The sequence below is a fragment of the Toxorhynchites rutilus genome, chromosome 2 (assembly GCF_029784135.1).
Source record: "Toxorhynchites rutilus septentrionalis strain SRP chromosome 2, ASM2978413v1, whole genome shotgun sequence".
Lineage (NCBI taxonomy): Eukaryota > Metazoa > Arthropoda > Insecta > Diptera > Culicidae > Toxorhynchites > Toxorhynchites rutilus.
This window is the reverse complement of record NC_073745.1, coordinates 327669583-327696656: the sequence shown is the minus strand read 5'-3', so window position 1 is coordinate 327696656 and position 27074 is coordinate 327669583. Positions and strand designations below refer to the sequence as shown.

Below are 27074 nucleotides of genomic sequence, written 5' to 3'. Positions count from 1 at the left end.
TAGAGAGCTGAGAGCGAGCAGCATGGAACCGGATACACGACCAGACAACATGCTCGATGTCGTGGTAGCCATCGCCACAATCACAAAGATTGTTTGCTGCGAGCCCAATGCGATAGGGATGCGTGTTTAGGTTGTAGTGATTGGACATAAGCCGAGATATCACGCGAATGAAATCACGACCTACATTCAATCCCTTAAACCAAGCTTTCGTCGAAACCTTAGGGATAATCGTGTGTAACCAACGACCGAACTCATCTTCCCTCCACATGCGCTGCCAACTAACGAGTGTGTCCTGACGAGGAATGTGAAAAAATTCATTATAGGCAATTTGCCTTTCAAAAAGTGTGCCTTCTGAAGCGCCCACCTTAGCTAGCGAGTCCGCTTTCTCATTCCCCGGAATCGAGCAATGAGAGGGAACCCATGCTAAGGTAATCTTGAATAATTTTTCGACCAAAACACTCAATAGTTGTCTTATTCTTGTTAGGAAATAAGATGAGCGTTTATCAACTTTCATTGAGCGGATTGCCTCTATTGAGCTGAGACTGTCTGAAAAAATAAAATGGTGGTCGATGGGCAATGTTTCAATGATCCCTAATGCGTAATATATCGCACCCAGTTCAGCGACATACACGGAACAAGGATCTTTGAGTTTGAAAGAGGCACTGGAATTTTCATTGAAGATGCCGAAGCCAGTGGACCCGTTTATGAATGAACCGTCAGTAAAGAACATTTTATCAGATCCAACTTTCCCATATTTTTCCGAAAATATCGACGGAATAACATTGGAGCGTAGGTGATCTGGTATTCCATGGATTTTTTGTCGCATGGACAGATCGAAAATGACAGAGGAATTGCAGAAGTATCGGAAGCAAACTTGGTTGGAGATGCCTAATGAAGGGTGCACGTCGTGGGTAAGGTACTCATGGTATAAAGACATAAAACTTGACTGAGGAGTCAGTTGGAGTAGATTTTCGATGTTATCAATTACCAATGGATTCATGATCTTGCAACGGATGAGAAATCTGTAGGATAATTCTGTGAACCGAAGAGTAAGCGGGGGTACTCCTGCCAAAACTTCGAGACTCATCGTATGTGTCGAATGCAAACACCCAATGGCTATACGCAAGCAACGATATTGTATTCTCTCCAGCTTGAGAATATGAATCCTGGCAGCTGATCGGAAGCAAAAACTGCCATATTCTAACACTGATAATATCGTTGTTTTGTTGTTGTGTCGAGTTGTGATCGCAAGCCGGCTTGTTGGGTTTCCGTATGGCTATCACTCTCACTTGTCTCCAGTCATGCGGGACAATATTCAGCTCCAGAAACTTGTTGAACAAGTTCAGCAAACGCTGTTTTGCCAAGTCGGGAAGATTCTTCAACAAGTTGAATTTAATCTTGTCCGACCCCGGAGCTGAATTGTTACATGAGAGAAGGGCAATTGAGAATTCCACCATCGAAAAATTCTCATAATCGCTTTGAAGTGGAATGTCGCGTACGACGTTTTGTGCAGGAACGGTGTCTGGGCAAACCTTCATTGCAAAGTTAAAAATCCAACGGTCAGAGTATTCCTCACTTTCGTTTGTATGGTTCCAGCCACGCATTTTCCTAGCCGTATTCCAAAGAGTGCTCATAGCGGTCTCCCTTGACAAACCATTGACGAACTTCCGCCAATATCCACACTTTTTTGCTTTAATCAAACCTTTTAGTTTGGCTTCTAGAGCTTGGTACTTTAGAAACCATTCCACTAATCCAGTTTTCCTGAATTTTTTGAAAGCGGATGATTTTTCAAGGTAGACCTTTGAACACTCCTTGTCCCACCAAAGTGATGGAGGACGACGTCGGAAAGGGGTAGCCGGTACACGTTTCTTTTGAGCTTGAAGTGCGCTTTCGTAAATCAAACTCGATATAAAGTTATACTCTTCGAGTGGAGGAAGTTCATGCATTGAAACAATTGCTTCAGATATTATTTCCGCAAATGTTCTCCAGTCAATATTCTTCGTGAGGTCATACGAAATATTGACTGACTCACGAGAGCTTGATTCATTAGCGATCGATAAAATTATTGGTAGGTGATCACTACCGTGGGGATCTTGGATTACCTTCCACATGCAATCCAGGGATAACGAAGAAGAGCATAGAGATATGTCTAGCATGCTTGCCCGTGCAGGAGGGTTGGCTATTCTGGTTGCTTCCCCAGTATTCAAAACTGTCAATTTGAAGTTGTCGCACAGATCATAAATCAAAGTGGCACGGTTGTCATCGTAGAGTGATCCGCATGCTGTTCCATGGGAGTTAAAATCACCTAAGATTACCCGCGGCTCCGGCATTGCCTCGATAGTATCAAAGAACTGATGGCGGCCTTCCGTAGTTCTGGGAGGGATATATATCGAAGCAATGCATAGGTCTTTGCCAATGATCTGTGTCTGGCAAGCAACAACTTCAATGCCTGTCATCGATGGGAGAGTGACTCTATAGAAGGAGTGACATTTTTTAATCCCCAATAGTACGCCACCAAACGAGTCATTTTGATCGAGGCGAATAATGTTGAAATCGTGGAAATTCAGCTCATCGGCTGAAGAAAGCCATGTTTCACAGAGAGAAAATACATCACAGTTAGAGCTGTGAACTAAAAATTTTAACTGATCTAGTTTAGGAATAATGCTTCTGCAATTCCACTGTATTACAGTGAATATCTTTTATTATTTGATTTGTTTTTACTCGAACTTGGGGTTTTATACTTGTTTTTTTTGCGTGCCATTGAAATTAAATGTTTGGTTCAAGTTTTATAAATTGAATTCATTAAATATGATGGAAATGCAAGGAATTAGTTTTCATAATAAAGACTTGGAAATAGCTATTTTTACTTAACAAAATTGTATTATATTCAAACAAAATTGGAAAAATAGTTCTAATTTTGTTTTTAATACAATGTAAACAACACTTTGTTTATATTGCTTCAATATCGATTGCTAACAATACCGCACAGCTCTAACTGTCATAACATAAAGAAAAGAAGGGTTACTCAAAGGTTTTGAGTGATATTCATATTATTTTCTGGGGCTGGGCTTTTATTTTTGTCAACGCATATTTGCGCACATTAAATAGGTCTTGTAAGGTTAAAAAAATCTAACAAATATGCCAAAACTTGTTAATTACTTGAAAGAGTAATAGTTAACAAACAATTTTATGAAATAATGGTAGATGTTTTTGATAGAATAGGTCGATAAATAAAATATAGATAATAAAAAATGAGAAAAGTTTTCAAACATCCAAGGCGAGTTTTTAATGCCTATCACTGCATAGAGGTCAAAATGTAATTTCTTTTTATGTGGTATGATGGGGAAAAACTTACTGATTCCGTTGAAAAAAAAAGAACGGCGAAGTAGAAGTAGATTATTTTGCACAATTTTGGCCATGGATTGACGAATGGATTGTCAACGAAAATGTCATCTGTTTGCATATCCCATTTAGGAAAAAGACTAGCGACCTCAATTGTATGATTTCAGCGACAAACTGACACCACCAAATATCAAATTTACGCGATTCGGAAACTTTTCGTGCAATAAAACGAAAGGAAGCGAAACATGACTATAGCAGAATCACGACTTTTTATATTTTCCTTACGTCTCCGCGTCATCACTGTCCGTGGTGACTCCAAATATGGATAGCAAGTTCTTCTTCAACGGCTCAATCATTTCTGGATTTCACAGTCTCAATGTAGTACATATTACTTGCGTCATTTTTATTAATACGCGGTCAAATGCCATGCATTGATTATTGTTTATCGGCGAAACAATCTCGAGAACCGAAAGCTACCGACATCAGAGCCACTTGAGCCGCTTCTATAAAGCATTTTTTTCGTTTTAATATGAAAACAAATGAATATATTGAATGCACCATTAAGGCATAACAACTCAAAACAAAAAAGTTATTCGATCTCTCCGAATATCAAAATACATATTTGATGGAATCTTTTTTTTTACATACATACTAAATGAAGTATATTCGAAGGCTAACCTGAAAAGAACGAGTCTAATGACGAAATAGAAAAAAATGTATCGTGTATGTATTGTTTTTGCTATAATCGTATAACTTTTTCTATGGAATTGCTGTATTCATAAATTATTGTGAAAATAAATCTTTTATCATATTTTTACTATATTTTTTTAACAAATAGACAAAGACGATCGATTTCACAACGTCAGCTATATTGCAAATGTTATGTTTGATTCCTTTTTTTCTATCCTCAAAAATGGTGCGAAATTATTGGTGAAATGGCTACGAAAACATAATTTTTTCAGCTTTTAACTTCTAAAGTATTATTTTTCTCTGATTAAAATTGCCGTTCTATGCATAGTTGTCCTGTGTCACTTTTTGACAATTTTCACTTTCCTTCATAAAACGATGTTTTTATGCCTAATCTTCCGGGAAAACACAAAAAAGTTATTGTTTGTTCCCAGCTTTCAAAAAAACAACATCAAGCTAAGTTATCCTATTTTGATATTCTAGGCATAACTGTCCCACCATGCATTTTTGAGGATCCATAATAAATGCATCGGTTCAAGTACAAGAATTTTATGTCACGATTTCAGCAGGGCTAATGCACTCATTTTTGGTTTGGGAGAACGAACTCATTCTCAAACAAATAAAACATTAAGTCTAGCAGAATACGTGTACATCTTGTTGGCGAATGTTTAATAACATTGAGATTTATATTCGGCAAAGGTGTTGCAGATTACTCACTTCATCATAAAACTATGCTTTTATGCATAATCTTTCGGAAAAATACAATGAAACTTATTGTTTGTTTCCGGTATTTCAGAAAACAACGTCATGTTCAATCGTTCCATGTTGATATTCTGTCCCGTTCTGAATTTTTAAACCGTAATCAAGCTTGATTGATTCAAGTGAGAGATACTTTTCACATGTATTCACATTCATTAGTGAATGGTTTACTGCTTATATAAAAACTCGGTGTTTTGCTAAATTGAAATGCCTATAGCTTCTGATAGACAAATATGGTAGGAAACTTCGATTGCGGTTTTCTCAGTTGTTAGTTTTCGAACATGGGACAACAATGCGTGGAACGCCAGTAAAGGTTAAAGAACTATTTCTGGTAACTGATTTTTACATCTCTTTAAGGAAAGGAATGGTTCTAAGTAGCGTACTTTTTTATGCCAGTTTAGCCTACCATGAAAAAAAGATTAATGACTCTGTCATTTGATCTTTTGACCATTCTGGGTCAGGTACCATACACCCTATCCCGATACGATAGAAACTTGATCATTCAGATATTTCCACAGAAGCATAAAAGACGCCTCTGTGTATTTTCCTTGTACTTTGTCCGTGTAGGGTCGGATAAAGTGGGTTTCAGTGTGAATTTGATCGATTATTTTTATTCAATGCAGCGCACTGCAGTCGACAAATTAATGACAGCGTTTTGATCCGTTTGTTTATTCATTAGTGAAAATTTCATAGAAATTTAAGGGCACATTCAAAAGTTATCGACGATTGAAAATCGAAAGACGGGGAAAAAATCTGCACACACTCACGTTAAGAACCCGACGTGGTCAGGAGGAAGGATCGCAAAATTCCCTAAATTTCAAAAATCGACTTTACAGTCGATATCGTACTCAAACGATACCGGGAAACCCTTACGTAGGATCGGGTGAAACCAATCAGGCGTAGAGGTGGGACATATGACCGGAATCTACGAGCAAAGATGATTCGAGCAGTCCACAACAACCCTGTATGCAAAGAGGCTTGCGGTCGTATCATACCACAAAACACCCCAACAGGATACTGATACAATACCTGGTTGCTAAAACCCGTGCAAGGAAGCTGTACGATCAATAAGTACAAAGGATACATTTTGATGGACGATGAAATATACAGGGTGGGCCATTTAAAGTGGAAGGATTTGTTTTTGCAATAGCAAAGTAAAGAAGTGGAATATTAATTTTTTTTTTTGAAATTCATTTATTTTGGTCCAAGGAGATTTGTTCTAACTACTTTTTGATTATGGTATCTCGTAAATGACCGCCTCTGGCCTTGACCGCAAAATGTGCCCTTTTTTCGGCATTTTCCATCACTTTGCCCAATGTTTCGGCCGATATGGCAGCAATTTCTTGTCGGATATTGTCTTTCAGCGCAGCCAGGGTCCTTGGTTTACCAGTGTATACCTTGGATTTTAAATATCCCCATAAAAAAAAGTCATTCTCGGTGGCCAGACATAGTTGCCGTTTTTCGATATTAATATTCCGGGGAACATTTCGCGCAATAATTTGGTCGTGGCAGCCGCTGTATGGCATGTAGCGCCGTCCTGTTGGAACCAGTAATTGTCCAATTCATTTTCACGAACAAATGGCAATAAAAAATCGGTTATCATTGTCCGATAACGCTCCCCATTCACGGTTACCGTTGCTCCATTTTCGTTTTCAAAGAAGTACGGGTATTCTCGTCGAAACGTCTTGGTCGTTGTCTGGACAGATGACTGGCATTTTTTTTTTTTTTTTTCTTTATTATAGTGACTTTCAACACATTTCGGCTGGTTCGTCACTTTTACTTCCATTTTTGGAAGAATGTCGGGAGTGAGAATTGAACTCGTGATCTCTGCGTGAGAGGTATGGATGTTACCACTACGCCAGATTGCCTCCCAGTATGACTGGCATTACCAACACTACCAGACGATATAAATTTGGCATATAATCGACGTATAGTGTTGTCTCCAGGCGATGTTTTAACTTTATTTTTATTTTTCCACGCACGTTTAGTTAACACAATTGAGAAGTTATTTTGAATGTACAGCTGAACAATTTCAGCGCGTTGTTTAGGTGTGTATTGTTCCATGGTTAAAATTGTACTGAACTGACGCTTCCAACGCGGTATGACATTTGTTAATCTGACATCTCTGTCAAAAGTTATGGGGTTGCCAGATGCTTCCACTTTAAATGGCCCACCCTGTACGTAAAAAAGGATTTAGGCCAAATAGCCGGTCACAGATTTTACCTTGTCAAGCGTAAAGGGGGTGTTACGAATAGGTTCAAATTTGTTTACGCATATGAATGTGTCCGTAAGTTGATGATTTGGCGAGTTGTGGAGAGAAGACAAAGGTTTTTTATCACTGGGGCAGCAATAAATGGAAAAGTTTACAAGGAGGAGTGTCTTCAGAACAGAATTTTGCCATTCATTTGATCACACAAAGGTCCAATGTTCTGGCCTGACTTGAAAACCTGCCATTTTATTGAAAAAACTATCGATCCACCAAATTGTCCGGATTTTCGTCCCATCGAAAGATATTGATCAATTATCAAAGGCAAACTGAAGAAATATGGCAGAACCATAAAAAAATCTTTTCAAACGGAAAAGTGGTGGAACAAGATAGCAAATACAGTTACCAGCAGTACTGTGCAGAAAATTATGGAAACGAAAATATGGTAGGAAAAATATCACACGAAAAGTTTGAAAATTCATCCGAACAGCTGACGAATAATTTTCATGTATTTTCCCCTAAAAGTTCATTAAAAAAACCCACAAATTGACATCCTTCCCTTTTTTGGGCCTTATTTCTATGCTGGAAATGTCCTACTTCATGCGACCACATTATAACTGAAACATGAATTACCTACCTAACAGACGTAAATAGAATGATGTATGGGAAGATTCATGATTCCTATTGAGAAGTGATTATGTTGGAGTGAGCGCGAAGTGAGCGTGCTCTGAGACCAAATATAAATCAGGCAACGAAATAGATTTCGAAATGTTCGAAAAGCTTTGAAATGGATATACCACTCTTGTAGGAAATTATTGTAATAAATAGAGACGGATTTTGTCTGAACATCTTACGTATTGAGTCATGTAAGAAGCGTGTCGGAACACTACTCGTTCGATGATTTGCTGGAACAGAGGAAGCCAACAGACCAAGACCTGGACCGGAAGTTAATTGGAAGCTGACTTGATGGAAAAAGACGTTGTGCGGAATCGTGCAATGAATTAATGAGTTGCCGTAAGACATACAAGAAACAAACAATAATATTAAGACAAAGTGCTGAGCCAAAATGTGTAAAGATTACCGCAGGGCATAAACCTGATGGATGTCACAATCAAATCGGAGATCAGAGCATGTTCCCCATATTTTTTTTCTATTTTTTATTCAAAAACTGTTAGAAGAAGATTTCTAAAACATTCCCGAAATGATTCCTAATTTGAATTGCCAATAAAAATTAGATTTTATGAAATGATATGTGTTACTTACTTTCGATACACTCCACATTATAATGCAACAAAACATGAGTTAAACCTTTCAGGAGGCAATCGTGTCGCAATACTACTATGATTTCTCATTTCCTAAACTATTTCAAGAAAACATTATTCTATGCGCAAAAGCTTAAAAACCCCATGGGGACCTTGTACAAGTGGTGCTTATTTTACGAGTTAGTGCAACGGTCTTCGAACTTTCCAAGTCTGACCATTAGCATTTCTATACCCGCTGAAAATCAAGCAGGCTTGCCGCTGGTATTGTAATCTTTTATTGGCAAAATGTGAAATTGCGGGGAATTGTTTTAACACAACCGAAGAAGGTCGATGCAACAGATACGGGGGACACTACTAGTGACAGTGGATGCCAGAATAAACCGAAACAAATTTTGAGCATTGTCAAGCTCTCTAATTAACATGACACTGCAAATGCAATCGGATATTGCTTTTGTTTCGGCTAGTTTCACTAACTTTTGGGGTTTTTTTTCTTACAATCCAAGAAAAGATTTCCATTAACAGTTATAGTCATCGGCAGAACACACATCAGTGCTATAAATTTATGTGTAAAATCATGGAAATCTCTAACGATATTTTCAATTTCTTTGGGTATTTTCAAAAATTTGATGATTCGAGATGTAGAAAATGGCGAATCGCAATTGGATGTCGCGTGAAAGTAACTTATTAGTAAAGTAGCCGTAAAGTTGAGTTGCTTGATGTACAGGACGCCAGTAGTGGATCGCCCCGGTAGAGGCAGGAAATGCAAAACGGATGTAGTATGGATACCAAAACCTTGTTCGCCGTCAGGGAAATACAGGAAACCGCCAGGTGGCTAGTTTTTGATCGAGTTATTCACCGGAGAACTTGGCAGCACATGGTTCGAAAAGCAAAAGTGGTTTCATTGATTGAAACCAGCTTTGAAGACCATTTTATGTTTCAGAAAGACAAAGATGTGTGAGGACATACAGCAAATAAAATCAAGCCGTTCTTCCGTTCGTGCCGTATCAAACTCATGTAATTTGTGGGCTCTTCTCGATTGTTCCTCGAGGGAAAAATTATAGGAGTGGGCACTTTTTCGTCAATGCATTTTAATCGAACAAATTAAATTATTATTATTTGAACCTGAATCTTTGTTCTACGGATGGAACTCAAAAAATATAATAAACAAAGTTTCAAACGATCTGAGGAAGTTATTATCTACCAAAAGACCCGGCGAACTTCATCCCGCTCAAAATTGACTCTTTGGATTAAATAATTCCGAACATTCATGTTTCCTCCCGAAATTGTTTTTTTTTCTGAAAGTACATTCGCGATCGTCAATGAATGATACCAATCGAATTTTAGAAACTTCGAATTGGATTCAATTGTTTTTATTTACTTCAAACCTGAGAATAATTGTTCAGGTTTATCGATCCGTTTTCGAGTTAAAACGTGACATACGGGTACAACATTGTTTTTACTAATATAGAGGCACAAACACAATACATATAACGGTTGCCGATGACTTTAACTTCAGGAAGCAATAAACCATGAGTATTATAAATGTGAATCAATAATCAATAAATCATTAGAATATATGGTCCACGTGAAATTTGAACAAAACCAGTAGTTCGTGAGAAAATGATTCTGATACATGTATGCGGTTGAAATTGGAACCAGAACTCTATCCATGGCTCAGTTTGTATGAACAGTAATATCGGAAAATTGAGTGAAATATTCAATGTACTATAATTGGAAATTCGAACTTTGTAGCATATTTGGATTGGCTCCCCACGAAATATTCGAAATTACATTTAGAAATAATTACCCAAATAACCTAAATAATCGGGTTTCGCTGTTTGTTCAGAAAAAAATCAGAGCTTGTTATTATTTTTGTTCGGTTACATCAGGCAAAATTAGTAGTTGTTGATTGTTCTTCCCCGGAAAGTTTTCGTTAAGTAGTTATGAAAAAATATATTCGAATTATGGCATAAAAATGAGATATGAGAGACACTGTACTGTGGAAGTCATGTAAGATCAATTGTGTTACGTCATTTTATCCGTCGATATTGATCTTTACAGACCACGACAGCATTCCAAATGTTCCACAAATCCATTAGCTTTGATTATTGGACGGGAATCGTTTCGTAACACACCTGAATTAGATGACTTGCTTGAAAAAATATTGCTTAGGTCCGTCGCATGGGTTGAATTTTGTTCGTTCAAACGATAATACGGTTTATCCAGCGAAGGCTTGATAAATCTATTGGAATGAGGTGATTCAAGTTCCCAGCCATTGCGTCTCGAACATTTAATTCAGGAATATGACTGGCATTGTAAATTTAGTATATTATCATAATTATTATGTATTAGATGATCTATTTCTAGAGTGACGGCAGGTTAATAACATCCCAGCTGAATTGGATTCAATTCAATACACGTCTTTGGTATTTTCTAGAGAAGAATATGTAGGATTCATGAGGAGAAGCCTCTTGCCCATATAATTGGAGAAAATGGACTAACGAGGAAATAAGCAAGGGTAAAAACCCATCATGATCGCTCCGAATTTCCATATAATAATTTTTTTTTTAATCTGTTCATTTCGATTCAATCATCGAATTTGAATTAACAGACATTCTGCGGTCAGCGAAACAGAACAACAAAATCATCTGTTCATGAGACATGGTCATGTGATGTTGAGAAGAGTCGAAGAGTCGAAAAAAAAAACAAAACAACTTCCCATCTTTACGAAACCTGTACCATATCCGATCATTCACGCGCTCTCGGTCTGATGTCTTCTAGATTCTACCATTAACACACAAACCACCAACAAGCGAAACAGTATGCTTCCTGCGACTGACGTAGTGAAGCTGTGAAGTTTGGGGGGTAAATTTTCAAGGTAATCAACATTAGCCAGCCTCATTAGCATCGACAGTAACAGCAGCCGCAGCCACAGCAGCAGCAGCATCACCATCGCCAATCCGCTCGATGTTTGACCTTAATTCTATCGGAAAACAATACAATTAAAAGTCAGCGGTTCGGAGCGCATCGCGGTCATACTGTAGGCACTTTGCATCTCGACTTGTGGCGGTTTTATGCACTCGTCACAAATGTTTCATTTTTTCAACGTTTTCACCTGACTTTCAGTCCGTGTCACGAGAAAGAGAGTTTCCAGTAATAACAATCGTTGTACGACAAACACTTACGGGTGGAGCCTCGCTCGTAGTGCTGTACACTTCACTGGCGGCGTAATCCTGCTTCAGGTTCACCGCCATCGATTCCGCGTCCTTCTCCATCATAGTGGCTAGTTTTTGGTCGCACAATATGTTCTTGTCACAATATCCGGCACTGCTCGTTTCCTCGAGCAACACTTTTTCTTCTCGAATCGGTACCCGGATCTTTTCGCAACAGGAAATTACGCTTGATCGTTCGACAAATCACTTCCGTACCAAGAAACACCGAACCACTGTCACACGGTGTGCTGTTGTGAATCAAGAACCTTAGTACAAACAGCTCTGAGAACGGCACAGTCTTCGGGGGAACTACCAAGTGTTTGAACAAGTAGTCTTCTGGGAGCTTTACTGGACGTCCGTGCTGGTGAACAGTCGCGAAACGTTTGAATTATTTTGAAATAGCTCGTGAACAATATAATAAGCGGCTGGCGGCTGTTTTTCTTTCCATCTTTTTTTCTCCACGCGATCGCGCAGACTACAGACAAACAAACGGCGCGCGCAACACACTCTACTCTCTCGCATACAGCGAACCGTCCGTCAGGGGGAAGGCTCATGTGAGCGGCTTTGCGCCTCTATCCATTCCATGCAGCTCTCGATACGAAGGAACGACCCCCGGGGTTTGGAGCCTCCGATGCTGCCTCCAGTGTCGATCGTGATCGTGATGATGTTCGAATCTACACGGCGTGGTGAGATACAGTCCGCTTTGCGTACTGTAGGATAGCGTAGGGTAGGAAAAGGTAGAAGTGTAGACACAAATCAATAACAATACATGTTGTGTTCAATTTATGTTCCTTATTCTAAATTTGAACCATTAATTTCTATAGGTCCTGATATATGTAACGGTTACAAGTAATATTTTCGTTGAACCATTCATAACACAGAAAAACATACATATGGAAAATTGTGGGAAGGAAAATTGCATTTAATCAAAATTTGCGAAATGTACCGAATGAAGCAGTAGTTGCAGTTGTTCAATTGCTGTTCTTATCTACCCAAGATGACACTAAACAAACTTGGTGGAGATCGGATACCCACTTTCAAGCCACGCTAAAGAAGCTAAGGTCAGAAGGCATAATATTTTTGTAAATCACATCAAGGGCAGACTTCGTCTAGAACCGCTATACCCAACCATTGGCCCACGGGCCGCATGTGGTCTGGTGCTCTCTTCGGGTTGGCTCATCTGGTGTTGTTTTATTTGAAAATATTTCGTATATGTAGGTAACTTAAACAAAAACCTAAGAAATCATTACCTATTTTTGTAACGTAGGACTACTTATTTCAGTTTTGGTACCAAATCAGAAAATAGGACACGTTGTCCACAGCCCCTAAGAGGGTAAGACAATGTCCACGCTTGTCCACGGAGAGTAGGGAGGGGTATAGAATTTTTTTTTCATTACAACCAGTGTTCTGATAAAAATATATGTGGAATTAGGTAGCTGATTCGGAATATTTCAGGAGGTGATAGAGGATCATATTTGATGAAAAAATTCTACGCATTTGGTCTATTCTCAACTAGAGTTGTTGAACTTTTCTTGAGTTGAATTTTATGTCTTGAACTGACTCTAATTTAGAAAGTACGCTACTTAAAATAATTATGCTACTCATTTGAAAGATAAGAAAATTTTACGTAGAGTGCAGTTGTAAAACATTTTAATTAATGGAACCAAGCAGCTTTCAGAGATAAAGATGAAACTTAATTTTTTGTGCTTTTATAGGTTTTTATAAATTTTCCAAAAATGCATGATAAACTGGATTATTTCTATCAACCAAATTGAAGCTGTTCAACCATTCTACAATCCTTTCCTTGAGCTACACTGTTATCCTCCTTTTTATCTTGCAAAAATTTTAATGATTCACAACATAATTTATGTACAATTTTCTCAAATGAAAGCAACTGAATCGTGCTAAGCAGCGCAATTTTTGAATTCAAGTCAGTTTAAGGCAAACAAAACGGTCTCAAGGAAAAGTTTAATAATTGTTTCGTAGATGAGATTTGACCATAAGCGTGGAAGATCTTTTTCATCAAATACGATCCTCTATTACCTGGAATATTACGGATCAACTACCTAACAACTTGTATATAACAATATTTCAAACAGATATAATAGTTTTCGATATTCTATTGATTTATGAGAAAGTTTTCTCAACAGTTTAACCCATTAGCGACCAAGTTGTAAAAATTATTTTTTTAACGAACTCAATTGGTGTAATTTTGATTATTGGCGTTCTTCCGTTTTCCGGAAAATAACAAAAAACCGAAAAATCGCCAAACAAAAACATTGGCTAAAACCTACATTTATGATCCTGTAGGAGGTTCAATCCAATGGTTTTTTTTTCTACATCACAATGTTTGTTCTTTTATCAAAGTAGTACTGTAAGAAAATTTACATATTTTTATTAGGTTATGTGAGGTTATGTACTTTTCGCACATAGTTGCTTTAATCCGAATTTATTGTCCAATAAAAAATGAAATGCGACATCGAAAGTTTTTAATGATTTTTGAAACGCTAACAATAATAAAATAACGCTTGTTATAAAATAATGCATTTGTCAAAGCAACAACTGGACCTTGTATAGAATATTTTCAAGTTTGCAGTGGGCAGATTTGACCATAGATTTGCGGTGCGTTCATTATTTCAAGAAATATTCATGATTCAAAATTAAAGGATAAATGGATCACTCGATAGAGAATACCTCTGTAGAAAATAGTTCTACTGAAACTTTCTATGAATCAAATGAATGCAAAATAATCAGGTTGATTGGATTGTTAATGTGAATAAATTTTTAAAATTTATAGACACTTTGAAAGCAAACGAATCTTTTCTTGCAATGTCTTTTGTCTATAACGCATATACACGTTAAACTAAAATATGTACGTACGATATCCATAAACCAGAAATTTGTAGTTTGAAAATGCTGAATTTTCTGTCTTCATGTCATGATTTATATCGAAAGTACAGGCGTTGCAACGTCGCTTAGAAATTTCGACCCTTTACTCCTCAATCCTTTATCAAATGTAGATCTTTAGATATCAGTGCATGGGTTCTATTCCATCTTTTCTTTTCTTGAAATTCTTTTTAATTGATAAAAAAAATGGTTCTGTTTGTTTTTGTGCGCTTCTTAAACTCGAGAAGTTCGCCACTGATGGAGCTCATATTAAATATAAAAACAATATTGTTGTTGCTACTACCAACCCCTCAGGAAGCTTTAAGATTTTCAGATGGAATAAGCACACTTCTGATGTAAAGCTGTGAGCCTAAATCAACTTTCTAGTATTGAATACGTATTCTATGTGGTAGCAACACATTTTTCTGCATGTGTTTAAAATTGTATCCGATAATGATTTTGAATCCATTTAATTTTATTCGATTGGCATTGCTCAAGATCAATCTTTGGAACTGTGTGATGTAGATTCGGGTGCGGATTATTCAACTGTATATTGCGCGTTTCCGTATTGGAATACTAGATAGCCAAAGCGTGGCAGGGTACAGCTAGCAAAATTAGAAAAAGAAAAGAAAAAAAAACTTAAATGGAATTAAAATTTAATGTAAGCGCATTCCAGTTGTTTCCTCAATTATACTAATAAAATAAGCAAAAATGTCCACGTGAACAACAGGGTGAGGGGTATGAAAATGTCCACGCTTGTCCACCAAGGGGGAAGGGGGGGAATGTAAAATCGTGTTTTTTCTGTCCACGTGGTATGTGGATAGAGGAAATACGACAACTTAAGCTCGGCCCGTTTTCAATTTATCGAGTATAAACAAACTATTCGTGAATTGACAGCATTTACGATTCATTTGTCGTCCATCCAGCGCCCGGATGACAGTGAGGTTTTCCAAATGGCCGTTCTCAAGGCCGAGAGTTCAGTTTAGTTTTCCAAATTTACCTTTTTCTAGGTTAGAGACGGGTTAATGGAAAAATTGTTCAAGTCATGGTTTCGCTCCAGCTAGCAAACAGCAGTGAGACATATCTTTTTTGCTCGATACAAATGGAAAACGGAAGATAAATATCGTACACAGTGATGCAATTTTGTTCGGTGGAGGCACCGTGTCGATTTTCATGCTGTCTGGTGGAGAGTGCTTCTGTATTTTTGCACCACTCCATTTCTGCATCTGTACTGGAGTGTAAATTTAAAATTCCGAAAACGAGAGAGTTGCAGTTGGAGTGCAAAGATTTAAGTGTTAATACTTCTCTTTCGGCTGAGAGAAGTGGTATGACAATCACTTCCGAAAGATATAAGATGTATGAGCGATGTTTGATGTTATTGTCCATACTTTTCCATTACCCAAAAACTGCTTTGAAAGCAAACTATTGAAATCACAAAAATCTATAAATAATAGTAAAATAATAAAAAAATATAAATATGCTTGAAAACCCATCTAAATTAAGATTGGTCAGCGGTTGATACATATCTTCGAACGGTACGGAAAGCGCTATAAATATTGTGCTCGCCTTAGCTAATCTCAGAAAAGAAATATTAAATGGGATGTACAGCGTTGGTTTTCATATCGTTGAGTGGAGCTTGGTTATGTATGACTTAAATACACGAAAATGACGAATTGTTGATTGCATGCGTTATTAAATAGACAATGGTGTAAGGGGAACAAACATGTAATCGCCTCGAGTCGTGTCTAGCTGTGTCTAGCACCAAAAGAATATTAGCGATACATACTGAGTGCACTACATGCTAAGAACACAAGTCTTGTATATTGTTCTCGCGAGAACAATAATGAATCATGATTCAACCATCTTCATCTGCTTCTAAAAAACCACGCAAACCCATCGGTGCCTTTTAGGTTACCAAAACTTTCAACTTCAGAGTTATTTCAAAAGTTTCGATGCATTCTAAAATAATATCCGAAGTTATCAAATGCGAAATTATTTTTATAATTTTTGCTGGTAGCGAGCTTCTGTGAATTTAGCATTTAGGATCGTGCTCGGTATTATCGGTGTAATGATGGTAATATTTTGAATCATATATGCTTTTTCAGACTCTCAGACTTTCTCAGTTTATTTGCCTCTAGCCTTGAGAAAGGCCAATTTGGAAAACTAAACTAAACATTCAGCCTCGAGAGAAGAGTCATTTGCAAATTCTCGCAACCGTTGCTACCTGTTCGTTAGAAGGATGACTGATAAATCGTGAACGAATTTTCGACGACTTTTTCCGATCGATCAAATAATTTTTGTGAATTCGAGCATTGTTACCGGGTTAAAAGTAGCATCAAAGTGCAGCGTATTTCAAGCCGGATGTGAAAACGGTATTCTTCAGCGATGAAAGCTTCGTTCTACGGTGGAAAACTGAAGGTGAAAATGCTGAGTGCTCTTTGTGAGCGTTGGAAATGTAATTTAGCTGAAAGGTACTAAACAATTACTTGGATACACCAGTAAGATCGGTATTTCAGAGTCGATTGCTACGCGAAACGTTCATGCCCCTAACTGATCGAAAATATATATCGATAGGCCCTTGCCAGTGCTACCGTATGTATGTGTCAAAGAGTTTCATTCTCGTGTTTTGTTAATGTTTATTTTTTACCGTTTATTATTTCGCTTTATTTCGTAACAATGCGGTCGTGCCTTAGATACTACCCTTTTTTATTTTTTTTTTGCGTTTTTTCGACCATTTTTTTATTGTCCCGTCTTTTTATCAATCTGTACCGTATTTTGGATACAGAGAACAACTTATTCTTTTGTCATTATTTTCAATAATTTTCATCAAATGAACTTCTGATTGGAACTTGGATTTAAATTTTGATCAGTGTAATCACAGAGAAAAAGTTTTTCTGACAAGTATTCGTTCATGGAGAATGATTTAGGTGATATACAAAAGGCTAACTTTATTAAAACTGAGGAAAATTTATGAGATCTTGCGTTGGAGGACATTGAAAACCGGAAGTCTGGTATAGGAGAAACACAATAGAACAAATGGCTTATATTGAAGTCAATTCCTGAATGGTCGGAAATTCAAAGTACTATTAGTAAAAAAAAACTTAATTTTCAAATAGATGAAAATATTTGGTTTGATGAGTGACAGTGATCGAAGAAATTATAATGAAATAGATAAAAAAGGAGAAATAAAGAATCCGTGCCAGTTGCAAATCATAAGGTGCAAATATTTTCATAAATGGATAACAAATTTTTAGGGTATCATGAATTCATGGAGAAGTTTATTGATTATAATTTATGTCTGCCTAATGGTACCGCACCAGTTGAAAGGTTTTTTTTCCTACGATGATAACGATGATGATCTACGATTTATACGATGTGGATAACGGAAAAGTCACGACTCAATGCCGAAACCATTAAAGCTATGATAATTGTTCAACAAAATTTTGATCTAGAATGTGACAAATTTTATGATGAAACAAAAAATCGAAAAAACACCCTATGCAAAATATCAGCTCAATCGAACTTAAGGAAGAGTGGCGCAAAGCGGTCAAAGTTTGGGTTTTTTGAAAATCGAAAAATCACCCAAGGTGGAAGTAAAGAAAATCGGGGTTTTCGAAAAAAAATTGAGATCTCGAAATTTTTTTTTGTCAAAAATTGGCATTCTGGGATTTATTTTTTTTCGGAATACGAAACAAAAAGTATGGTTTTGGGTACCAATAAAAATAGTTATCTCGATTTTCATTCGGAACTTGCTACGAAATGTTGATTTGCACGATAATATACCCTATGCAAATCATTAGCTCATTCGGACTTCATTTAATGGTGTTTTTTTTTTTTTTTTTTATTTAAATCGTTTATTTTTACAGGCTCAGTTACATAGGTTTAAAGGAGCCGAACTCCTTACTGTATTGTTACTAGTATATATACATTTTTCCTTAATTCTAATGTTAATAATATAGGAAACCGATTACTCGCGGTCAACTCGAGTTTAGAAGGGTGACATATTTTCTTCAGGAAAAGGAGGGGATATGAGGATATGTTGACATTGATCACACTCACACTCTCAATCACACTCTCAATCACACTCATCACACTCAATTCTTAAACCTATCTTATATCTAATATGTATTTACATTTCATCTTATTCTTAAGAAGGGATCCGATCTCTCACAAAGGAAAAGGAAAAGGAAAAACTAAGGGTATAAGGACAATCACACACGAAGATCGATAGCTTTAAGGAATACATATATTTGGGACATGTAATCAAGGTCTAACCGAGCCAACACGTCTCTCACCGGCACATTGGGCTGCCTTCCTCGGGCCCGAAGGGTGACTACTAAATTCGATCTGGCGACAAGATACAGCTCGCACGACCAAACAACGTGCTCGATGTCGTGGTAACCTTGGCCACAAACACAAAGATTGTTGTCGGCAAGATTAATACGAAAGAGTAGCGCATCTAACGAACAGTGATTGGACATGAGTCGGGAGAAGGTGCGAATAAAGTCCCGGCTCAAGTCCAGACTTTTGAACCATGGTTTGAGGCTAACCTTAGGGATAATCGAGTGGAGCCACCGGCCCAATTCATCTTCGTTCCATTTGCGTTGCCAGTTAACTATGGTATTTTTGCGGACTAAAGAATAAAATTCATTGAAGGCGATTTGACGCTGATAAATATCGCCTTCAATCGCACCTACCTTTGCTAATGAGTCAGCCCTCTCATTACCCAGAATTGAGCAATGTGAAGGGACCCAGACAAAGGTAATGACATAACAGCGTCTGGATAAAGCACTCAAAATTTCTCGTATTCTCTCAAGGAAGTACGGCGAGTGCTTTTCCGGCCTCACTGAACGGATAGCTTCGACAGAGCTAAGACTATCCGTTACAATGTAATAGTGTTCAACAGGTCGTGAGGCGACGCTGTCCAGCGCCCAGTGTATCGCTGCCAATTCAGCAATATACACTGAGCAAGGATTCTGAAGACTGTGTGAGGTGCTAAAAAATTCGTTGAACACTCCAAATCCTGTGGACTCATTCATAGAGGACCCATCAGTAAAGTACATATTATCACAATTGATATCCCCATACTTTGCATCGAAGATCGTTGGAACGATCCTCGATCGAAGATAATCTGATGTTCCATGGATATCCTGCTTCATGGACAGATCAAAATGCACAGAGGAATTGATGTAGTCAGGAAAACAAACACGGTTGGGAATATACGAAGAAGGATCAACCTGCATGGAGACGAATTCATGATATGAGCTCATGAATCCAGAATGAAAATTTAGCTCGATCAGCTGCTTAAAATTTCCGATCACCAATGGGTTCATAACCTTACACCGGATGCGGAACCGAAGAGATAATAAATTGAAGCGATCTTTTAGTGGGAGTAGGCCTGCCAAAACCTCGAGACTCATGGTATGCGTTGAGGGCATACATCCCAACGCGATACGGAGACAAAGATACTGAATTCGCTCGAGTTTAATGAGGTGTGTTTTGGCAGCTGATTGAAAACAGAAACTGCCATACTCCATCACTGAGAGAATAGTTGTTCGATACAACATTATAAGATCTTCGGGATGGGCTCCCCACCAGGTGCCGGTAATTGTACGGAGAAAGTTTATTCTTTGTTGACATTTTTTACTCAGATACCTAATATGGGCCCCCCAAGTACATTTAGAGTCGAACCAGACCCCAAGATACTTGAATGACATAGCATGAGTGATCGGTTTACCCAAAAGTTGAAGCTTTGGTTTTGCTGGTTTATGCTTCCTAGAAAAAACCACCATCTCTGTTTTCTCCGTGGAGAATTCGATCCCTAGCCCAATGGCCCAGGTTGAAAAATTGTTCAAAGTATCTTGTAAGGATTCTTGCAGGTCGGATTCGTTTGATCCTACGACAGACACCACTCCATCATCTGCAAGTTGTCTTAGGCTGCAATTTTGTGTAAGGCAATTGTCAATGTCGCTTACGTAGAAGTTGTACAAAAGGGGGCTTAAACATGAGCCCTGGGGGAGGCCCATGTAAGAGAACCGACTTACTGCCGAATCTCCGTGAGAAAAGTTCAAATGTTTCTCACAAAGCAAGTTATATAACATATTATTCAATAGAGGCGGCAGACCCCGAGATTGTAATTTGTCTGACAAAACCTCTATTGAAACAGAATCAAAGGCCCCCTTTATGTCCAAGAATACTGAAGCCATTTGTTTTTTTTCGGCGTAAGCCAGTTGAATTTCTGAAGAAAGCAACGCAAGACAATCATTCGTCCCCTTGCCCCTGCGGAACCCATATTGTGTATCTGAGAGTAGGCCATTCGTTTCAACCCATCGATCAAGGCGAAACAAGATAATTTTCTCCAACAATTTCCGTATACAAGACAGCATTGCTATTGGGCGGTACGAATTGAAGTCGGACGCGGGTTTTCCGGGTTTTTGAATAGCTATAACTCGTACTTGTCTCCAATCATCTGGAACAATATTATGCTCCAGAAACCGATTGAATAAATTCAACAAGCGATGTTTCGCCACATCAGGGAGATTTTTCAGCAAGTTGAACTTAATTCTATCCGATCCCGGAGCAGAATTGTTACATGAAAGGAGAGCAAGAGAGAATTCTACCATCGAAAACTCGGAATCAAGATCGCACCTATCTTGTGGTATATCTCGAATAATTCTTTGCACTGGAGCGGAATCGGGACAAACCTTTCGTGCAAAATTAAAAATCCATCGATGTGAATATTCCTCGCTTTCATTGGATGAAGAGCGATTTCTCATGTTTCGAGCCACTTTCCATAATTTTTTCATTGACGTTTCTCGTGACAAACCTCCCACGAAATTTCGCCAATAAGCACGTTTTTTCCCTTTGATCAAGTTTTTAAATTGATTTTCAAGGTCCAAATACTTCTGAAAATTTTCAGGGGTTCCACGTTTCCGAAAAGCTTTAAATGCATTCGATTTATCTCCATAAAGCTTGGAACACTGGCCATCCCACCATGGATTGGGAGGCCTTCGACGAATAGTGGAACCTGGGATGGGTTTCGTTTGAGCGCGAACCGCGCTGTCATAGATCAAACGAGAAATGAAGTTATACTCCTCCAATGGAGGCAAACCATCTCTGGAATTGATGGCTAGAGCAATCGCGTCCGCATATTTTTTCCAGTCAATGTGTCTTGTGAGGTCGTATGCCATGTTTATTGATTCAGAAGAATTCAACCCATTGGTGATAGAAATTTTGATTGGCAAGTGGTCACTACCGTTGGGATCCTGGATTACATTCCACTTGCAATCTAACGATAGTGAATTCGAGCAAAGCGAGAGGTCAAGAGCACTTGGTTTAGCAGGAGGTTTAGGTACACGTGTTGTTTCCCCAGTGTTCAAAACGGTCATATTGAAGCTGTTACAAAGGTCATATATCAACGATGAACGATTGTCGTCGTACTGTTCCCCCCAGGCAGTTCCGTGAGAGTTGAAGTCTCCCAAGATTAATCGTGGCTCAGGAAGGAGTGAGCACATGTCAACAAGTTGCTTGCGGCTAACCGCAGCTCTCGGAGGCCAATACAAGCTGACTATACAGAGGTCTTTGCCTCTGATGTTTGCATGACAAGCAACAGCTTCGATCCCTCCAGTAGGTGGAAGGTCAATTCTAAAAAATGAGTGACACTTATTGATCCCCAATAGTACCCCTCCGTATCTGTCATCACGGTCCAAGCGTATTATATTAAAATCGTGGAAAGAGAGATCATTTTGAGAAGAGAGCCAGGTTTCGGATAGAGCAAAAACATCACAATTGAGTTTATGAATTAGAAATTTGAATGTATCCAATTTAGGGATAAGACTACGACAATTCCACTGTAAAACAGTGATATCTCCGACCTCTCTATTTAAATTAGACATCAAGAGAGATAATCATTGCAAGGAGGGGCCATGTTTGCATCAATTGCTGCAAAATTGTCTTTAGTACTGGAAGCATTGCGGTGACAATGGTTCTGATGGAGTCGGAAACATTAAAACACGTGAAGATTTGATCCACAAGGTCAGACAACTTTATAAATCCCGATTGGGAAGTTGAACTTGACGGAAAAACAGGGACAGTTGGGGTTTTTGATGTCCCCTCGAGTGCTGGGTCGTTCGAAGGTGAACTATTACCACGGAGGCCAGGAGGGACCTGATTTTGCTTATCCGCTGCACTCGATTTTTTGGGCAAGCTAACAGGGGGTATCACCGGAGGGACTTGTCCTTGAACTTTGGGAGTGGTCACATTTTTGCGCCGGGGATTCCCTTGAGAAATAAACGGCGTGCCCCCGTTAGCTGTATCCGCTTCCATTTCGTCAACTGGCAAAGTAGCGAAGACATTGTGTGTATTGATTGGTTGTTGTTCTTGAGCCAGTGGAGAAGCGCCCTTCAAAATTTCTGCGAAAGTGCGTTTAGAGCGTTCCCTCAAAGAGCGCTTCTGTTTCTCCCAGCGAGCCTTGTATGTTTCACAAGCTGAGAGCACGTGTGGGGATCCCCCGCAATATGGACACTTATGCTCAGTCGCACTGCAGGATTTCCCCTCATGTTGTTCTCCGCAAGTGGCACATCGTTCTTTATTGGCACAATAAGCAGCCGTGTGACCAACTGACTTGCACTTTAGACAAGTCATTGGCTTTGGAATAAAAAGTCGCACGGCTAACCTCAATTTATCTACCATCACGTAGTCAGGGAGAGCTGAACCAGCGAAGGTGACTCGAAACGAGTTGGACGGCGTAAATTTCTGTTCTTCTCCTTCATGGGAGACTGTTCCGAGCTGGCGGCAACCCAAGATCTTAACAGTCGTCGAGGGCAGTTTTTTAAAACGGCCGGTACCTTCACTCGTAATGTATTCGCACGTCAAGCCCGTTTCGGTTATCACACCCTCAATTTCGACTATGTGAGAGGGTATGTAGACCCGATACTCAATTTTAAAATGCTGATCGACAACAATCTTGTTTGCGTCTTTTCGATCATTCACGACAACTCGCAATTTGTTTGGTCTAACCTTCGAAATTTCCGAAACGGAGGTATACCTTGCCAGATCTTTCGCGATCTGCATGACTCTCAACGCCTTTCCATTTGGCTTAGGCCTGAAGAAAACAACCCAGGGACCAGTTCCGGGCGCATCTTCTGGATAGACCTTTACACGGGGAGTGGGAATAACAGGGGGGGAAGGCGAGGACGGGGATTGAGAGTGGGAAGGCGAAGGTTGAGAAGGAGCGGGAAGAACAGAGGGAGAAGACGAGGTTGAAGGTAGAGTGGGATCGTTAAGGGCAGATGGGAGATTTGCTAGTTTTTTGGAGGGAGGCTTGGTAGGGTTAGCTGACTCGTCCCCAGAAGAAGTATCTTCCGTATTTGGAACACGTTTGAGTGACTTTTTTTTATCCGTTAGGAGGGAACTAGAGTCAGAGACCTCCATATCCGAAGGTCCCCCACTCTCTGCCATTTTAAATTTTCACTTATATTCTAAGTATTTTTTTAAACAATATTTCACAATAAAATAATTCACAAAAACAAAAAAAAAAAAAACTTATAATTATTAAATATTTTCTCTCAGTATATTCAATCTTATTCACCTATGAACGCACTCCAGTGCAGATGAACGGGAGCGTGCTGAAAGCTCGTTGGTGGTGGGAATGTGCCTACGACACCACTACACACAGTCGTCGGTGAAAGCTTACCCGCACTGTCACTGTTGGCACGATGACTCGGCGAAATCTCCAATGTCGGCGAAGCAGCGACAAAACAAAAACCAATGCTTGGCTTTCCGAGGATGAAAGCCTCTATCCACTTGCAGGCAGGGCACTTCACTCACTATCCAGATAGTGAAATGAACTCTTCAGCGGCAAAAAAACAACAATCACGCGGTAACCGATAACGGAACTTGGACGCGACTTTCCTTCGTCTGGTTACTTCGGGCAATCGGCGAAGAATGACGTTAATGGTGTTATAAACTTTAAAATTAGATTTTTTTTTGAAAAACTAAAAATCACCGAAAATCGAGGTTTTCAAAAAAAATTGATGCCAAATGTCTTAAAATTGCATTACTTGTCGAGATTTATAGTTATCTCGATTTTTTTTTGTCAAAAAAAAGTTTCTTTTGCACTTGGTCGTTTTTCCGCCTGAAAAATCGATTTTTGACAAACAAACGAATGCATCGATTGAATTCAAAATCTAGACAAAATGGATGCAACCAATTACAGCCAGGAAATTTTAGTACACTGTGATGATAATGATGCAAAATTCGATTACACCAGGAATTCTCAAACTATTTGGCCAAAAGACCCCCTTTTCAAAATGACCATCGAATTACTTTATACATTTTATCTTTATCTTATTCATACGAAATACTTACCAAATTCAAAACTACATTATGTCACCTGGCAAAACTAATTTCTCCTACCCTAATTTATCGCGTGCAGATAATTTAAGGCCCATTTATACGTTGCTAGTAGCTGACTTGACAATGAGCAGCTACTGACCCGGTGGACTCGCTTGACAATTGGTTGACTCGCCTTGTCCGTTCACATAGTGTGAGCTGCTGGCGAGAAACTAGATACTACGGCACGGGTTTACCTGGGATGCCAGGCGATTTTTCAAATGTCCATCAAATAGTCAGAAACAGCAATCAGGTCCGAATTTGTCAAATGATTGGTCCGAAATCGACTTCTTTATTGGTAGTTTTCATCTTAGGTTTTCAGTTGAATGTATCATTACACAATTTTATAGAGATTACAGAGCAGTGTTGAGAATAACACCTGAACAAGTGGAAAAACTGTTGAATTTAATTGCTCCACAAATACAACGCCAAGATACACTCATGAAGGATGCTGTACCTGCAAGAGTGATAATATAAATGACATTGATATGCCTTTCTTCTGGAATATTGTTCAGATTGTTGTCGATATTTTTTAGAATCTCGAAAGCATCCATAGCTAAGATAATTCCGGAAGTATGTGATGCTTTAAATGATAGTCTAGAAGACTTTTTAAAATTTTATTCACACGCGTCAAAAATTAAAATAATGAATGAAAATGTACTTTTTTAAATCGAATATGTATTCTGTTTCTTAGAACCTTACTTTTTTTCGCAAGTTGTGAGTGAATTTTGAATGAAAATTGTGCCTGATAATGATTCTATATTAGACATTCTCCAGAAAACTATCTCAAAAAGAAAGCGTGCCCCGCCAGCGTGCAAAACAGAATAACAATGATTTCGTTAAGAAACTATGAGGGTTTTATTTGTTTTTCCAATAATTTTCAAGTCTATAAATATCTTCGCATATTTTTAAATATCTTAAAAATAGAGACATTTCTTTACATTTGGCATCCCTGATTCGAACGCTAAATTCTGTTTTTGACGTTTTGAAGCATGCGAGTGCGAGTAAATTCAAAAAACTTTGAAGTAGCTCGCACGCCGGATCACACATGACAATAACTGGCATGATGTGTTCACACGGTGTGAGTAGCTGCACTGCAGTAACTGACTAGACCGACTCGTATGCTTGCTCGCACCGTCTGAACCCGGCTTTATGCAGTGACTCCGAAACATCAAAACAGGCAGCAATAAAACTGCGAGACAATACACACGTGTCAACGGTGAGTATACGTGTGAAAGTAATGTAAACAATACACGCTCACCGCGTTTTTGTGTAGATATCCATCGTGGCTCAATGTATACAAACACATTTCCCTTTTGGGTTGACTTGAGGTCTGCGGACTAACTTCACTCCAAACAACAACGGTGGGAGGGAAGTTCCCAAACCATTTTGTGTTTTTGTTTTGTTTACTGGAACCACTCGGTCTGAGTCGTTTGACGAAGAGACCGCAGAACACACAGCCCGAGATAAGTTTAGCTGGCAATCCGTTCCCTTTCATGTTTCGTGGCCTCTTCCAGTGCCACCATTTGGAAGATCGGTTATGAAAAAGGGAAACTGATGGTGAATGGAGTTGAGCAGACAAACAAATGGCGATGCACTTTTGAGTGTTGTTTGTCTGTTCTTTTTTTTCGCTTGCAAATAGTGCATTAAGATGATCGCAAATAGGAAAGTGGTTCTGTGGGTTTCATCACGAGGTTTGTATTCACCATTCAATTCCGGCTACCGACGGAATTTTCATAATAGTTGTTGAAAGTTCTATCCCGTTTGTATTATTAATGAATCCTTTTTTTTATTTTTGCGATATCCACGCAAATGGAAGCTTGGCTAAATATGTCTTTATTACTTTACAGCGAATTGGTTTTGGAAACGCTTATTACTACGGAACTGTATATTAATAAAGATACAATGGCAACGAATATTTTGCTACCTAACAGATCTCTTCAAACATTGTTAGGAGTCGTCGTTGGAAGACAAGTTTGATCAGTTCCTTTAAAAAAAGTTCAACGGAAACGTTAAATTAAGTAAATGATGCACGTTGTCCGAAAAATCTATTAAACTGTTAACGGTAGAACGTGAATGCTTTTATACACAGTAGATTATTAGCTTACAATTTAGGCACGTCGCACCGTTTTTGATGGAACCAAAATTCGCCAAGGAAAAAGCGTCTAATTTAAACCTCTAGATAAAAACAGCTGTCTATAAATTTGCGATAAATTTTCATATAAACGTTTATCTTTTCTTGATAAATCATAGAACAAAGTTCATTTGTATTTATGTTTTGAAACGGAACTGGAAATACAATAATAACATTCAAGAGTCGTAAATCGC

The 27074-nt window shown here is 38.6% G+C and overlaps 1 protein-coding gene across 1 annotated transcript in view; it reads right to left on the bottom strand.

Annotated features, from left to right (window-relative positions):
• Window positions 1–11879, bottom strand: part of LOC129767252 (putative uncharacterized protein DDB_G0294196) — a 67615-nt gene extending 55736 nt beyond the window's left edge. The window contains exon 1 of the mRNA XM_055767950.1: window positions 11442–11879. Coding sequence (XP_055623925.1) covers window positions 11442–11534 — 93 coding nt within the window. The 5' untranslated portion in view covers window positions 11535–11879. The remainder of the gene's footprint in view (window positions 1–11441) is intronic.
• Window positions 11880–27074: the final 15195 nt, after the last annotated feature.